The sequence below is a fragment of the Pyrus communis genome, chromosome 12, assembly GCF_041283825.1.
Source record: "Pyrus communis isolate YQ-2024b chromosome 12, ASM4128382v1, whole genome shotgun sequence".
In the NCBI taxonomy this organism is placed as follows: Eukaryota; Viridiplantae; Streptophyta; class Magnoliopsida; order Rosales; family Rosaceae; genus Pyrus; species Pyrus communis.
The window spans coordinates 8132921-8149678 of NC_142576.1; the positions used below are offsets into that span (position 1 = coordinate 8132921).

General features: G+C 37.7%; 3 protein-coding genes and 1 pseudogene across 3 annotated transcripts; all 4 read left to right on the forward strand.

Moving 5' to 3' along the window:
• Positions 1–2343: 2343 nt before the first annotated feature.
• LOC137744322 (thaumatin-like protein) lies at positions 2344–3607 on the forward strand. The gene is made up of 2 exons (XM_068484162.2): positions 2344–2488; positions 2804–3607. Exons 1-2 carry the CDS (start codon positions 2359–2361, stop codon positions 3475–3477), a joined length of 804 nt encoding a protein of 267 aa, XP_068340263.2. The 5' UTR covers positions 2344–2358; the 3' UTR covers positions 3478–3607.
• A 363-nt stretch (positions 3608–3970) lies between these two features.
• On the forward strand, positions 3971–5478 carry LOC137744323 (protein LATERAL BRANCHING OXIDOREDUCTASE 1-like; annotated as a pseudogene).
• A 2688-nt stretch (positions 5479–8166) lies between these two features.
• LOC137744679 (protein LATERAL BRANCHING OXIDOREDUCTASE 1-like) lies at positions 8167–11331 on the forward strand. Its single transcript, XM_068484449.2, has 4 exons — positions 8167–8760; positions 8999–9243; positions 10410–10734; positions 10808–11331. The coding sequence occupies exons 1-4, from the start codon at positions 8536–8538 to the stop codon at positions 11048–11050; spliced, it is 1038 nt and encodes a 345-aa protein (XP_068340550.1). The 5' UTR covers positions 8167–8535; the 3' UTR covers positions 11051–11331.
• Positions 11332–13291: 1960 nt separating this feature from the next.
• LOC137744324 (uncharacterized) lies at positions 13292–13642 on the forward strand. The gene has a single exon (XM_068484163.1). It carries the CDS (start codon positions 13292–13294, stop codon positions 13640–13642), a length of 351 nt encoding a protein of 116 aa, XP_068340264.1.
• Positions 13643–16758: the final 3116 nt, after the last annotated feature.

Genomic DNA, 16758 nt, shown 5'->3' on the forward strand with positions numbered 1-16758 from the left:
GGCGATTGTGCTGCAGGATGCTTAGGGTTCAGTTTGGAGACGGAAATGTTATATCCATCCCCATATCCACAAAAAATAACCATATTCATAACCGCAAATTAACCATCGGGGATTATCCATAACTATACCCACGGGATAATGGATTTTTCATCTGTTAAAGGTTATATCCATCTTCGTCAAAAAACAAAAAATTATATTCATTCAATAAGTGCATAATAATTTAGTAGATACTAATTTCATCATTAAACAAACACGTCTAATAATAAAAAACATAACAATGAATGAATTTTGTAGAGTATAAAAATAAAAGTATTGAATAAAATATTGATGATGTGAGCTAAGATATCTCCCATTAGCATTATGTTTGTGCATAATGAATATAATATAGGGTTTGATGCATAAGCATTATGTTGATATCTCCCATAAACATTATATATATATATATATATATATATATTGTATACCCCTATATTATATATGCATAATGCATAAGCATTATGTTGATATCTCCCATAAACATTATATATATATATATATATATATATATATATATATATATTGTATACCCCTATAACCATATCCAAAACTATAACCGCCCCTATAACCATATCCAAAACTATAACCGATTAAAGTTTACGGTTTTTCCTCATATCCATTATATACCCAAATTCGCTTTATTCAGATGGTTATCCACAGTTATCGGGTTTTACTGTTTGAATTGTCATCCCTAAAGCTGCTTGGCTTGTTGTCTTTTTTGTTTTTCTGTTTGGACCCAATTATCTATTTGGACTTTGTTTTGCTTGGAGGCCTTATTTTTATTTTGTGCTCGGCTTGTAATTGAGCCTCCTATTATATAGTTGTTGGGTTGTTAATGAATTCACTTTTGACTCTTTTTATTTTTATTTTTTTATTTTTTAAAGTATTAGCTTCTAGTTTGTATACACAAACCAAACTTTTTTCACTCACTAAGATTCGGAAAAGAATCCCAGCCAGATCCTTTTCTTGGATCTTAAAGATTATATGATTGGAACCATTTATCGTATATCGTGTGATTAGAAATTATTTTAAAATTAAAAATTAAAAAAAATATATAAATAGTACATAACGAAAACTGATTACACGATTTACGATAAACTGCACTGATCATGAGATCCCTAGGATCCCAGGAAAAGAGGATCCTTTTTCCGAAGATTCATGCCAAATTCAGAAAAGCTGCTTGTTCTACACAAAAGAAAGATTTGATGATTTAACATAAAGAGGTGCATAGGTGTGTTTTAAGCTTCACGTCCAACAGAAATATTACTTTTCATTTAAGTACTGCTGCTACTTGTAATTTAAAAATAGTGATCATATTAGCCCTTTCCTATTACTCTGCTTCTATAGGCATTTGATTCACAGGATAAATTGACGATCACGTAATCCGAATAACAGTTGCTTCATTCAACTTCGCATTTCATGTTTTTATATCATTTCCCATTTCTACCTACGGTTTCAGAACGCACCGCCATCTAGCTTTTTTTTTTTTTTTTTTGATTGAAGAACACCGCCATCTAGTTTTTCTACAATGCAACAGAGCATTTGAATATCTAAAAATTAAATACTTAAATGTGAACATTGAGATTCAGCAGTTATACAACGATAAATCATACGGCTACAAGTCAATGCATTCAATACCACAGAGCCACACCCCACTGCTAACAAAGAGGTTTTCTTAACTTTTTGAGTGATGTAGAACACATCTAGGCGTTGATATTTACTTAGGTGGTGGTGCTATTTATATACTCTGTTTTATCTTTCACGCACCATCTTTTAATTTATATCATTTGATCAATCCAATTCATTCGATCCGACGCACCGAAAATTAAGAGGTTGTGTGAAAAGTAATGAGATGTGTGTGGATAGTACCACCCTTGCTTAGGTTAACCCACTCTGATATTACTAAAAAAAATTGAGATTTCAACCCAATACCAATTAACAATGTGGAGTAACTTCTATAAACCAATCAACTCAAATTCTTATAAACTTATTCAAGGTTTTTTTTAACTTTCCAATGTGGGACAACTCTCTGCATCCTAAGACTATGTTTCATTATTTTTTTTTATTGTTAATGCATTCTTTATTTGTAAAATCGAGATTCTTCGGACCATATTTCCTAGTATCATCCTGATGTTCATTGCTATAAAATGGATTATATTCTTCCTTTTGATTTTTTATACTCAGGGATACAGGGAGAAAAAGAAAACCCTCAATGGGAAGCAATGAATATATGCCCTTTTATCATCATGAAAGTAAGAGAAAGAAATCAAAAGAGAGGATGTTACACTTAAAAAGCTTGATGTTGTTTCCAATTACATATATATGCTTGTGGTTCTGAAGAAGTATTTTCATTTCAACTACATCTACTATTCGCAGGCCCAATTTCAATCAATGCCAACTTCCTCTTTTCTCTTCCCCATACTCTATCTACTAATCTCTATCTCAATTACAAGCAAGTCTTCATCTCTTCTATGTATTTCTTCTACTTAGGGATGTCGATTGGTCGTGTTCAGATTTATCTATTTATATTATTTTCGTCTTTCTGTCTAACTCATTAGTTGATCAACACGCAAAATGACATAAAAACGAGAAAAATTATCAATTTATTAATATAATATGAGTTCAATTGTGTTAGTTATGTGTCTTCAGTTCGTGAGAATTTCAAGTTGTGTGATGTGTGATGTCCGAAATTGCCACCTTTACTGCACTGTGTCCTCGTTTCTTTGGGTTTCTAATTGTGTTTTCTTGTTTCCGCTTCTTGTTTCAGATGGGGCTCAACTGATTCTAGTGAACAACTGCAATGAAAGCATATGGCCCGGTATACTCGGCAGTGCAGGCGTAGACACTCCTCAAAGCGGCGGTTTCCATCTTGGCAGCGGCGAGGAGTCAGTTCTTGATGTACCTGAGAAGTGGTCAGGAAGAATATGGGGCAGGCAGGGTTGCTCCTTTGACAGTAATGGAAAAGGAAACTGTGAGACCGGCGATTGTTTTGGCCAATTGCATTGCCAAGGAAAAGGAGGCGTGCCTCCAGCGACCGTGGTTGAAATGACGCTGGGAACATCAACTTCACCCCTGCATTTCTATGATGTGAGTTTGGTTGATGGCTTTAACTTGCCCGTGTCAATGAAGCCGGTTGGTGGGGGAATAGGGTGCGGTGTTGCCTCATGCGAGGTTGATTTGAACGTGTGCTGCCCATCTGCGTTGGAAGTGAGGAGAGGAGGCAGGGTGGTCGGGTGTAAGAGTGCCTGCTTGGCTATGCAGTCTGCGAAGTATTGCTGCACAGGAAGCTACGCAAACCCAAACACTTGCAAACCGACCCTTTTCGCACATCTGTTTAAGGCCATATGCCCCAAGGCTTATAGTTATGCCTTTGATGACTCCTCCAGCCTTAACAAATGCCGTGCTTCGCGGTATGTCATCACTTTCTGCCCTCCCCATTGAGGAATGGCTGAAAAGGATGTAGCCAATGGCTGTACTTGGAAGAAACTGTTGTTATTCTGTTTTTTCTTTCTTGAGAAGATTGGATTTACTTTTTAAAGAAATAAGTAATGCTAAAACCAGATTACATCACTGTTAATGCTTGCGCTTTACATAAATTATCATCGCCGAATACGTAACCAAAAGAAGTGAACCTTCAGCTAATACTCCAAAGAAATTAAACAACTTTAGACGGCAGTTTCCTGTTGGTTTTGTAGTTGTCAGTATTTTAACCAAAATTCTTTGTATCTAACATGCACATGATAGGATTAGCTCGACGATAAGTGTTCGAAGCAGAGTTGCGTAGCGTCCTATACAATAAAACAGAAGGAAAGCTCCAACTGTTCGCAAATAAAGAATCTATAAACCAGGCACCATTTAGAGGTCTGGTCTATAAAACTCCGAATGCTTACAGTTATTGATGCAATTTTAAGCTGAAAAACTTTGAGAAGGGAACATGGGTTCATCCACAGATGTAGCACTCGTGCAAGAGGAGGTTGTAGTGCCCCCGACTTTTGGCTCGTCTCTGCGGACACCAAATGTTTTGGAAATAGCAAAGATCAACTCTTTGCACGTCCCTGAAAGATGCCTTCTTAAGAATCAATGCCGAAGAGCGTGGATCATATGTGTCAGCTTTCTTCGGAGATTCCTACCGTTGATTTCTCTCTGCTTTCAAGTGGGAACACGGAGGAGCTTACCAAACTAGACTTGGCTTGCAAAGAATAGGGTTTCTTCCAGGTAATTGACATCGAGTACGGCTATAATTTAATTATAACGAGTATTTCAACATTTTTACCAAATTTTGTTATGTCCAAACTTTCATTTCAATTAATTATGAGTCCACTTTAAATCTCTTTTACTTTGAACGAGTAAGACACTAACATTTGGTGATCAAATTTCGTAACTCTAGCGTTATTTTATATTAACTTTTCAATTTAATTCATTGCAGATGGGAAATCATGGAGTGGCAACAGAAGTAATGAGGGCATGAAGGATGCTGCAGCAAAGTTCTTTCAACTTCCATTAGAAGAGAAGGATAAGGTTGCTATGACATCGGACGCCATTCAAGGCTGGGCATGTATATACGATTTCGGAAGATCAGATACTGGACTAGTCTGACTTACTGGCTCTTCTTGTTTACCTATCTCTATATAGAAAGCTCAAATATTGGCCAACCACACCGAAGGAATTCCAGTATGTTTGTAAAATTTCAGGAAAAAAATAGATTGTTGTTTCTTGCGATCCAAGTATGTAACTAATATTTTAAGTTATAGTTTTTGTGAAGGGATGCAATTGAGACATATTCTAGTGAAGTTAAAAAAGTTGGAGAGGAGCTCGTAAGAGCTCTATCTTTAATTATGGGGATGGAGAAGGATGCTCTTCTCGGCCTGCATAAAGAGTTGGTCCAAGTTTGGCTTGTGAACTACTATCCGCCGTGCTGCATGCCTGATGAATTGCTAGGTAATAGTCCGCAATCTGATACGAGCACCATAACCATACTCATGCAAGAAGACAATGTGACTGGATTACAGATCCGGAAGGAAGGAGAATGGGAGCCGGTCAAGCCAATTCCAAACCCTCTAGTTGTAAACGTCGGAGATGTTATTGAGGTACTATATATAAGTAGCACCGTGGAGATGTTTCTCTAATACTATAAAACTCTTCCTAGATTAACCTGAGAAAAGTGAGCTTCACATTTGTTTTTGTCATGACAGATATGGAGTAATGGGAAGTACAGTAGTATTGAACACAGAGCTGCCACAGGCAAGGTTATCTTGTGCAACATTTCTTATACCACATGATGATGTCGAAATTGAACCATTCGATCACAAGATGGACTGTCCACGATCCGTTTGGATGTACAAGAAAGTCAGATATGGAGATTAGCTGAGGGAATCCATTATGTTTTCTATTTACAAAAGCCAGAGTAAACAAAAGAAAAGAAAAGGACTTAAAATCAAGTAGTCCTCAATAATCATGATTTTTTTTTTTTTTTTGGTTTTGTCATGTAAAAATATCAGTAGGCATTTCTTTTGGTTTCTTTCTCTGTAAGAAATCCTTTCCATTTAAATTGGATAAGTTAGCAATCCTATGCACTTCTGTACAAGGAAGAACGAAACAGTGAACTTTCTAATTCAAGCTAAAACTGCTTGGCTCCTTACATATACGGAGTCATTCTTTTATATTTGTAACTCACAATCCGACACATAAGCAAATGGAACTCGATAAAATCATACAAAGGAAAAGTTTCGGCAGACATATCGAGCAATGATTTCTTAGGGAGGAAGAGTATGACTCCTTACATATGCGAGGAGCCAAGAGTTTTCTGTTTGTCTTGTTTTTTAGTTGTCAGTATTTAAAGGAAAATGATTTGTACCTAACGATATTTATTAAGGTCGAAACAGAGTTCCATAATGTCCAATATACATGACCAATACGAAAAAAAATGGGTAAAAGGTCCAAGTATTCTGCAACTAAGGTATCTCCAACCAAAAGAACTAAAAAAAGGCTAAGAGCAACTCCAGCGTTGGAGCCCTCCCCCCTGGCAGTACACTATTCAATTCACCTAATGAACAGTAACTGCCCTTAATGAACAGTAAGTAGCCCTGGCAATAGAATTTGCATCTCCACCGTTACACTTCAATAGCCCTGGCAATAGGCAATAAAATATTAGTATTTTTTTTATTTATAAAATAATACAAAATAATTTTAATTGTAATATCGGATAAGATTTTTAATCGTTCTCGTTGCGCCACGTGTCATTATCCAAAGTATTATTACATAATACAAAATAATACAATTATTGGTGATGGATTTCTGATAAGATTATTAACCAATCACGTCGCGCCACGTGTCATAATCTGTTCACAATCTTTGAGGATAGATTTCCATCAGATTTTTAACGAATGACGGCATGCCACGTGTCATAATCTGTTCACAATCTTTGAGGATAGATTTCCATCAGATTTGTAACGAATGACGGCATGCCACGTGGCATTATGCACAACCTAATCCTTTCTGAATCCTCTATATAATCCACCATCCATCCTCACAAATCTCACACCAAAATTCTCAAGATCTCTATCATTATTCATAGTTTCTGCTTCCTTATTCACAAAAATCTTTATCATTATTCATAGTTTCTGTTTCATTCTTTCAATGTATTCTTCTTCTTCCTCAAGGATGATGTGGGAATTCAATCAGGAAGAGGAAGAATTGTTTAACGAATAAGAAGCAATGTTCAATCAACAGGGGGTAAGAAATGAGAAGGAAGAGGATGAGGAGCGTTAAATGAGAGATGACAACGTAAGAAAGGGCAGAGCCTCACATTCCCGTCGAGAAGGTAGATGATAATGAGAAGGTATTTATAGAAAAGTAAAAACAATTTTTTTTACAATTTTTTTCAGATTTTTCAGCTATTTTTTTGAATTTTTTTGAATTTTTTTGAATTTTTTACAATTTTTTTTAAATTTTTATTCAATTAATTAATCTCTGCCGTTAGATATAAAAAAATTTGAATTCCAACACTTCAGATTGTGCCACGTGTCACAACGGTAACATTTCAGATTTTTAAAACTGTTTTTTCATTTATTTTTTAATTTATAAAGCATTTTAATATCCACCGTTAAATCTGACTTAAATTTTTTTTTTTACCGTTGAGATCGAACGGTCCACATTAAGTGACCGTTAAGATCTAACGCACCGTGGGAAGCCACGTGGCTTCCCAACGGTAACTGACAGATGTTTTTTTTTCTTCTAATTTTTGTGTCAACGACGCGCCCCCACGCGCGGGTGGGGTGCACGCGCCTAACCCAAAAAAAAAAAAAATATTGCGCTGACGCCACCCTGGCGTCAGCCTGACGTCACGCCCACCTCGGGCTCTCGGGCTGGTAATCCCTCACGGGCCCGAAGCTCAGGCCTCCCCCGTCCATTTGGCTAGCCCACGCTGGAGCGACGCCACCGGCCCTCGGGCCCTTCTTTTGGAGCCTGTCCCCCGAGCAAAACCCAACGGTGGGAATGCTCTAAGAGGGACTACATTTAGCCAGCCTGATGCCCTTTGGCTAATTAATGGTCTGGTGGGCTCTATATAATTATAGTTCAATCATCGGTTGGAAATGAATTTTTGGATAAATCAGACTATTTTTTGGCTTTTTGACCTTTTAACCTTTAACCCTCTCAATTGGGGATGACCTATAGATTCTTAAAACCACACAGGCGGAAGATCCACCTTAGCTTACTAATTAACTATTCAATTTGGATGAGTTAATTAATTAAATTAATTCTGACATTCACATCATATGATTTAAATAAATGTTTTTTTTTTAATCACGACGTGCTACACGTGACTACACATTTTTTGACGAATGACTACACATTTTTTGAATCACATTATTGTTAACCCATTGTGAGGCTAAACCCATCCTCATCTCCCTTAGTGTAGGTAATATCGTTTGTTAAAAAAATAAAATAAAATAATTAATTATAAAAAAAAAAAAACATTGTTTATATGACAAAAATACCCTTGCATTATTTGATGCATTATTTTAAGGAGCATTTTTGTTCCACTTTTTTTTTATGAAACACGCGACCTCAAATGGAGCTGCTGACTTTATATGGTTGTATATATCTTTCGTTTAAACGCTAGTGTGCAGGAAAACGAGATTGATAATATATACAACACCAATGCTACCCACATGCAACTTAAAAAATCACTCTACCATGTGGAGTTAAATAATACTATCATTATGCATCTCGACAAAAGGAAAGGTACGAATCAAGCAAGGATTGTTAATTGATCAAAAGAAATTATTTCTACCTAATTTCACTAAAGCATCAATATAGAACAAAATATAGTTCATCATCTATCACCAACACCCCAAAAACAAATCACTAAATTAAGTAACTTAGCAGCACCCTCTCTTTCTCTCCACCATTAATAATCGATCTGAAACCAATGAAGCTGAAGCATTAATATTTCTGAACAAGAAAGAAACAAGAGTGAAAAACCCTTCAACCCTAGAGATGGCATTTGCACCAAATGTTCAAGAAATGGTAAGAAGTAACCCATTGCAGGTCCCTGAAACATTCCTCGTAAGCAGGAAGGAAGAAGACGAGCCAAAGAGTACAGCAGACGCGTTTGATCTTTCATCGAAGATCCCTATCCTCGATCTTTCTCTGCTCTCGAGTGGGCACAAGGAGGAGCTCAACAAACTGGACCAAGCTTGCAAAGAATGGGGATTCTTTCAGGTATCCTAAATATATATTATACTGAACAGCTACACAAAATGTTTATGTTGACAAACAATGAACGTGGAGGTACACAAATTCTGGAAAAAAATCAACGCGATCTACTATCCAAACTTACCATGTTTTATGTTGTCGAACAGTTTGAGAAAAAGAACATTTTCCATTGTACCAGTATGATATCTAACTTGGTAGACACTTTGAGGTTATTATATAATAATATAGTTAAACATGATTGCAGGTGGTTAATCATGGAGTGGCAACAGAATTGCTGCAGGAGATGAAGGATGCAACGGCCAAGTTCTTTGAACTTCCTCTAGAAGAGAAGAATAAAATACGCATGTCAGGTGGCCGTGAGGGCTATGGGCAAGCCTATGCGATTTCCGAAGGGCAGACAATGGACTGGTCCGACACACTAATTCTAAGCCTTTATCCAGCTCAGTCAAGAGACCTTAAGTTTTGGCCAACTGCACCAAATGGGTTCAGGTATGTTTCTAAACTAAATTATTCAGGGAAATTATTTCCTGTGACTTTCTTATTTTGGGTCGATTTATTTCCGGGGACTTGAAACATTCTTTATGGATGTCCTTGTGCTAGCTACCAGCAAACAAGCACGAGGAACATGATTCAGTTGCAAACGCAAGGATAAAGTATTTTAAGACCCCAAAAAGTCTTTCCGGTTTTTTTTGAATAACGGATTTTCACGTCGGGGAGAGGAACCTCTCTGGACCCAATACATCCGGATCCTCCTTCTTTTTTCTTCTCTACAGTTTTTCTTGTGCTTTGCCGCCTTCTTCAATTCTTCTTCTGCAATAATCCTTCTTCTCCTATTCTGCGGCTTCTTCTTCACTTTTTTTCTTTTACGTCATCCACAACTATTACGATGTTGCCAACACAACCAACTCCGGGGAAGCCACAACACCGACTCAGCCATTAAAGAAGAAGGATCCAGAGGATTCGAATGTATTGGGCCGGAGAGGATCTTCTCCCTTCAAGTCACAAGGGATTGAGGTCAAGTTATAAAAAAATGTTTAATATATAGAAGGAACTAGAAATTCCCAAGAGAGATATACAAACCAGGGGGAGGAGTCCTTTACAAATCCCTCTCACATATTGCAATGCTCATGTAGGGAAGAGTTTTTCTAATCCCTTCTATTTAACATTTTGTGATCTATACATTTCTTAAGAAACTTAAGATCAATCCCTTGAAACTTGAAAATCCCTCACCCAAACAACCTCTAGGATTACTTCTAGAGTATCCTATGATTGGAGCGTCTATATATTAGGAGTATCTCTCCAAAAAAACATCCATATTTAAAACTATTGTAAAACAACGAAAATATAAAGTTCGATAGATAAAGCTGAAATGAAAATGCGGATAATCAAATGGCTAAACAATCTCTGATACAGTTTCAATAATTACATATGTTAGACAGAAACATGATCGTCAAATGTGGACATCCTTATTCCAGAAAAACTCTTATCACTGTTAATAGATATGAACCGTAGTACTTGAGCGAGAGCCCACACGTCGGTAGAGTTATACCCAAACAAAAAATAAAAAAATTCAAATCAATTCAATTAACCACACGTGGAAGTGAACTAAACTAAACTCGCTTCCAATTTAGTGATAAGTGTGTTGATGATGATAGGGAAACTATCGAGGCATATTCAAGTGAAGTTAAAAGAATTGGGGAGGAACTCATAAGGTCTCTATCTATTATCATGGAGCTAGAGAAGGATGCTCTTCTTGGACTGCATAAAGAGGTGCTTCAAGCCTTGCGGGTGAACTACACTCCTCCATGCTCCATGCCTGATAAAGTACTAGCTCTAAGTCCGCACTCGGATACAACCACCGTAACCATACTCATGCAAGAAGATAATGTCACCGGATTACAGATTCGAAAAGAAGGCAAATGGGTGCCGGTGAAGCCGATTCCGAACGCTCTCGTTGTGAATGTCGGAGATGCTCTTGAGGTAAACATGGTTATTATTGAGTATGTAGTACAATGTTAATATTTAAACATAATTTTTATTATTTTTATGACAGATATGGAGCAATGGGAAGTACAAGAGCATTGAGCATAGAGCTGTCCCCAACGAAAGCAGGCTGAGGATATCTTATGCATCATTTCTTTTTCCACATACTGACGCGGAAGTTGGACCGTTTGATCATATGGTGGAGTCATCAAGAAAATACAAGAAATTAAAATTTGGAGATTATATGGCGAAGGCCATAAAGGGGAAACTCGATGGGAAGGCACACACTGAAATGGCAAAGATTGGAAGTTGAGCAATGATTAAATTTTTAAAAAACTAGAAGAAAAATCTAAATCCTGTCTTCTGTGATGACTTTCAGTAAGCTGCTTGTTATTAATAACTTCTAGTTTGGTGTTGGTTTTGTGATTTGATTCTGGTATATATGAGTAAGAAGAGTATGTTTATGTTATGCGTCACGTGTTCAAAAAAACAAATAAATTACGAGAAAATTAGTAAAACGTTTGTATCCCAAATGGTTTCTAACAATGAAAATTGATGAATGTGGTCCATGACTTTGAGTCTTCGACCTTCGCATATCAATGTCGTCTTTTCCTTAGGATTTTGTTTATAATTATGTTAGTGAATCTATAATATGTTGTCATGTGAATAATATAAAAAATAATTAATTCTTGCTGTGAACTTTTCTAGTTTAAGTGTAATTGTGTAAATCCTAGATTTGATTTGATTCTAGTTATTCTTTCCTATATGAACTTGTATTCCTTAGGGATGAGGGATTTCTTCTGTCATTTTACTACTATAAATAAAGGCACTACATAGGGGGATAACATATCCTCAATACACAATTCCCCTACGAGTTTACAAACACATCTCTTCTCTCTCTCCGCCCTTGCCGCTGGCCCCCTTCCCCTTGTCAGATAAGGCTACAATACGTTATCAGCATGCTCCTACTGCTGCGCTTGGGAATCTAACGTTGAAGATTTTTCTGCATCAAACCAGTTCATCCATATCATCACGCAATCAGGTTTTTTCAAAACAACAGTTTTTATCTCGATATTGTTGCAGCCCTGAAAGCATGAACATTCATCATAATGCATGACCCAACTTTATGTTTTTCGAATTTTAGATTCTACATAAATTGTGTATGCATTATACTCATAATTGTTGAATTATATGAATTTGATATTTGCCATGAATTGCATCAAATATATGTACATGCATTATATTATTGAATTGAATATGCATAAAATTGAATTGAATTCAACAACAACAAAAAAAAAAAAAAAAAAAAAAAAAAAAAAAAAAAGGGAAACAAACAAAGAAAAAAAAAAGAGAAATTGGAAACATGGACTGGGTTCTTTGAACCCATGACTTCGAGCCATTGAACCAAGCCTGTAGCTTGGGTGGCCAAGCCGAGCCACAAGTCCCCACCCAAAAACACCAACGCCTTCCACGGCACCTCCACCGTTGCAGGTTGGCCTGCAGCCAATCCTCACCCACAGATCATTGTGTTTTGACGACCTGCAGTTCGTCCCTGACACTGATTGACCGAGATTCTCTCGAATCTTATCGAAATTTTTCTAATTTTTCAATTCGTATTTCTAGGGTTTTGGTAGAACGTCGAGATTTTTCAAATCTCTGTTCATATTTGTGGTCTCCCTTGACCCACGGACTCGCCCCAAGCATCACTGTCCCAAACCACGGCTGCCTGAAGCGACAGCGCCAGCCTTCTTCCCCAGCGAACGCACCCAGCTGTGGCTAGGGGTCTTTGGACCTAACCCGAGCCCTATTTAGGATTTGTTACTCAGCCTTCTTTCTTTTTTCCTTTTTTTTGGGCTCACCTGTATTCGCCCAAAACCGTTTGACCGGCCCGTGAAAAAAAAAAAAGGAAAAAGAGTTCCTCTTCTTTAAGGCTTGCTTCAAATAACCCACATAAAAATAAAAATAAAAAAAATATTTAGGCTCTCCTGAAGCGGCCCAATGCTTTAGCTTGGCCCATTTTCCCTCTCTCCCTTTGGGCCTGCAACCCACCTGAGACCAAACTCGCCCAGCTTTCGGCATATGATGCATGACACCTATTTATTTAGCCCACCCGTGGGCTTAGGCCTTATTTTGGGCCCCGAGTTTAATTGCCTAATTATTTTTAGGCCCAATGGGTTTTATATTTTTTCACCCATACTTTAAATTTGGCCCGAAGTCCAAATAATTAATTAAATTACAATTTTAGACCTGAACTTCTATTTGCATATTTTCTCGTTGCATATTTATGTGTATATATTTACATTTGCCTGCATGAACATATGAATCTGAAGTTCATAATTATTTCGAAACTTGAAGTTTCTATAAACATGCCTTGTTTGAAACTTGAAGTTTTTCACTTAAAAACATCACCCATGAAAACCCGAAGCTTTTTCATTCGAATATTAGCCAATACATGTCTATTAGAACATCAATGTTCTACTCCTACATGAATGGATTGATTTTTTTTTTCTCCATTGCACTAATCACATCTTGTCCTTTATTTTGTGATAGGAACATGTCGAATTTGAACAAACTCAACTTCGCTGCTTTGGAGGTCTCTAGAAGGAACTATCTCAAGTGGGTCCAAGATGTGAAACTCCACCTCATTGCAAAGAATTTGCATCCCGCCATTGAAGATGAGATGGACAACCCTGTTGGCAAAGTTGAGAAAGCCACCGCTATAATCTTCATTCGAAGACATATCCAGGACGCCTTGCAAACTGAATATCTTTCTGAAGAGGATCCACAAGCACTATGGGTCGCTTTGGTTAATCGTTTTGATCACCAAAATGACTTCTTCTTGCCTGAAGCAAGATATGAATGGCAGCATTTGCGTTTCCAAGACTTTAAATCTGTGAATGAATAAAATTCTAAAGTTAGTCGAATCTGCTCACTTCTTAAGTTTTGTAATGAAACTTTGACTGAAGTGGATCAAGCTTATTTGCTCACTTCTGAAGAATACCTATTTGACCTTATTTGCTACTAATATTGTCCTGCAGCAACAATATAGAGCTCAGAAGTTCACTAAGAACTCAGATTTGATCTCTGTTTTACTTCTCGTTGAAAAGTATAACGAACTGTTGATGAAGAATCATCAAGCTCGACCTACTAAAGCGACTGTTGTGCCTGAAACACACTTTAACACAAACCAACGCCCAAAACACCAAAAGCAGCCAAAGGCCATCCCACCAAGGTCAACAGAGTCAAGGCCCATCCAAGGGAGGAAACAAAGCCCAGAAGCACCCAAATCTCGCTCCCAATGCCCCAAACTTTAAGAATAAGGGCAAAACACCTGAAACCATGGATGTAGACATGTGTTATCGCTGTGGTTCAAAGGACCATTTGTCTCGTGTTTGTCGAGCTCCTCAGAAGGTTGTAGTTGAATATCATTCTTATCATAAGAAGTTTGGATCAAACTTTGTGCAAGTGTACAATCCGGAAAGTACAAAGATTGAGGTTTCTGACTTTCAGGAGGCTATCACACCTATGGAAGATTAAAATCTTAGACATAGACTTATTTTTTAGATGAAATAAGACCATGGGGTCAAATTCCACGGTAGTGGCCTAACCCTCCCCTTGTTTTTTGGTTAAATTTTGAATAATTTTCCTTTATATTTGGATTATTTGTTGGTGATTTGTTTTTTGGATATTAAGTTCTTAATTAATTTCTGTCCTTGAACACTTAAAATTATTTTGAATGGATATTTTTTTTTTAGAACTTTTATGCATGTGACCGAATCAAATTAATTTTTCATTCTAAGTATGACTAGTGGGGAAGTTAGTTGTCTGGCAGATAGTGCAACCACACACACTATTTTACGCGAACACATATATTTCACTAACTTCATACCTAAGAATGTACCTCTGACAATCCTCTCAAGCCCATCCAACCTGATTGAATGATACGGTAAGGCACGTATAATATTGTCCAATGGTACAATCTTGACCATTGATGAGGCTCTTTATTCTCCACGTTCCGAAAGAACGTTGTTAAGCTTTAAGGACATTAGAGATAAAAATTACCACGCTAAAACCCACGTAGAAAACGGAGTTGAACTTTTGTGCATAACTTCCTACGAATATGGCCAGAAGCGTATTCTAGATAAGATGGAGCGTATCTTGAGTGGTCTGTATACTACGACCATACACCCCATAAAATGCCACTATATGGCCGGCCCTACCTTTAGGATCGCGCACAAAATTACACTTTGGCATGATCGTTTGGGACATCTTGGACGAATAACGATGCGTCATATCCTCAAATCACACACGGGCATCCACTAACCCGAAGTTTAGGTTCGATTCAAGGAATCGCATGTCAAACATTTTCTATGGGAAAGTTTATTACTAAGCCTTCTTATGACAAGATTCGTTCGAATCCTTCCATTTTTTCTACAATAGATTCAGGGGGACATTTATGGACCGATTCACCCTCCATGCGGATCGTTTAGATATTTTATGATTTTGGTTGACACTTCCACACATTGATCACATGTGTGCTTGTTGTCCACAAGGAACGTTGCATTCTCCAAACTGTTGGCTCAGATTATCAAGCTCATGGCTCACCATCCTGATTATCCGATCAAATTTATTCAATTGGATAATGCTGGAGAATTCACATCTAAAACTTTTGATGACTATTGCATGTTGGTTGAGGTTGAAGTTAAACATCCAATACCCCATTTTCACACCCAGAACGGCTTGGCAGAGGCATTCATTAAGCGCTTACAAATGATTGTTCGATCGTTGGTCATACGTACCAAGCTCCCGATCGCTGCTTAGGGCCATGCAATATTGCACGCAGCCATGTTGGTCCCCCTGAGGCCTGTTGCGACCCAACCATATAACGCCCTTTAATTGGTTACTAGATACGAACCCGACATATCGCATCTACGTGTTTTTTATTTTGCAATCTATAGGCCAATTTCGCCGTCCTTACGTACAAAAATAGGGCCTCAGCAAATGATGGGAATCTATGTCGGATATGATTCTCCTTCAATTATTTGTTACTTAGAACCTTTGATAGGTGATCTATTTACCGCTTGACTTCTGTGAGACAGTCCCCCTATTGTTAGGGGGAGATAAGAACGTTAACGTTCCTAAAGAATGACGCGAATTATCGTGGATGACTCCCACTTTGTCTCATTTAGATCCCCATACCGCTCAGTCTAAAACTGAAGTCCAGTGCATATTAGATCTTCAGAGCATATCTCAAAGCATGCCAAATGCTTTCACTGATCTAATACGCATGACAAGATCACTTATTCCAGCTGCGAATGCGCTTGCAAAGATAGATGTACCAGGTGTACGATGGACTTCCCTCCTGGAGGCTTGGGATGCCAATCTTGGTGATCCACGTACATTAGTGTCTAGCCAATCATCTGCCCCTACACAAAAACGTGGCAGACCTCTTGGTTCAAAGGATTCACACCCCTGGAAAAGGAAACCCACAACACAAGCTTCTGAAAAGCCTACCGTGAATCTGACTGTCGCTTACTCATTCTATCCAACTCATGAGGAAATATAGATTACGGAAATGTCATTGAAGAGACAAATCCTCCTCCTGAGAATCGTGAGATTTCAATATATCATGTTAGCTTAAATAATGTGTGGTGTAGAAATGAGATGATCGTCGACGATGCATTGGCATATGCAATAGCTACTGAGATCATGTTGAACAATGACATTGAACCTTATTCCGTGGATGAATGTCGACGTAGAACCGATTGGTCAAACTGGAAACAAGCAATCCAAGTCGAACTCGATTTGCTTATGAAACGTAAGGTGTTTAGACCTGTAACTCGTACTCCTCTACATGTGAAGCCCGTTGGCTATAAGTGGGTTTTCGTTCGGAAGCGTAATGAGAAAAACAAAATTGTGCGTTACAAAGCTCATCTTGTTGCGCAAGGTTTCTCACAATGCCTTAGGATTGACTATAACGAAACTTATTCACCCGTTATGGATATGATTACTTTTCACTAC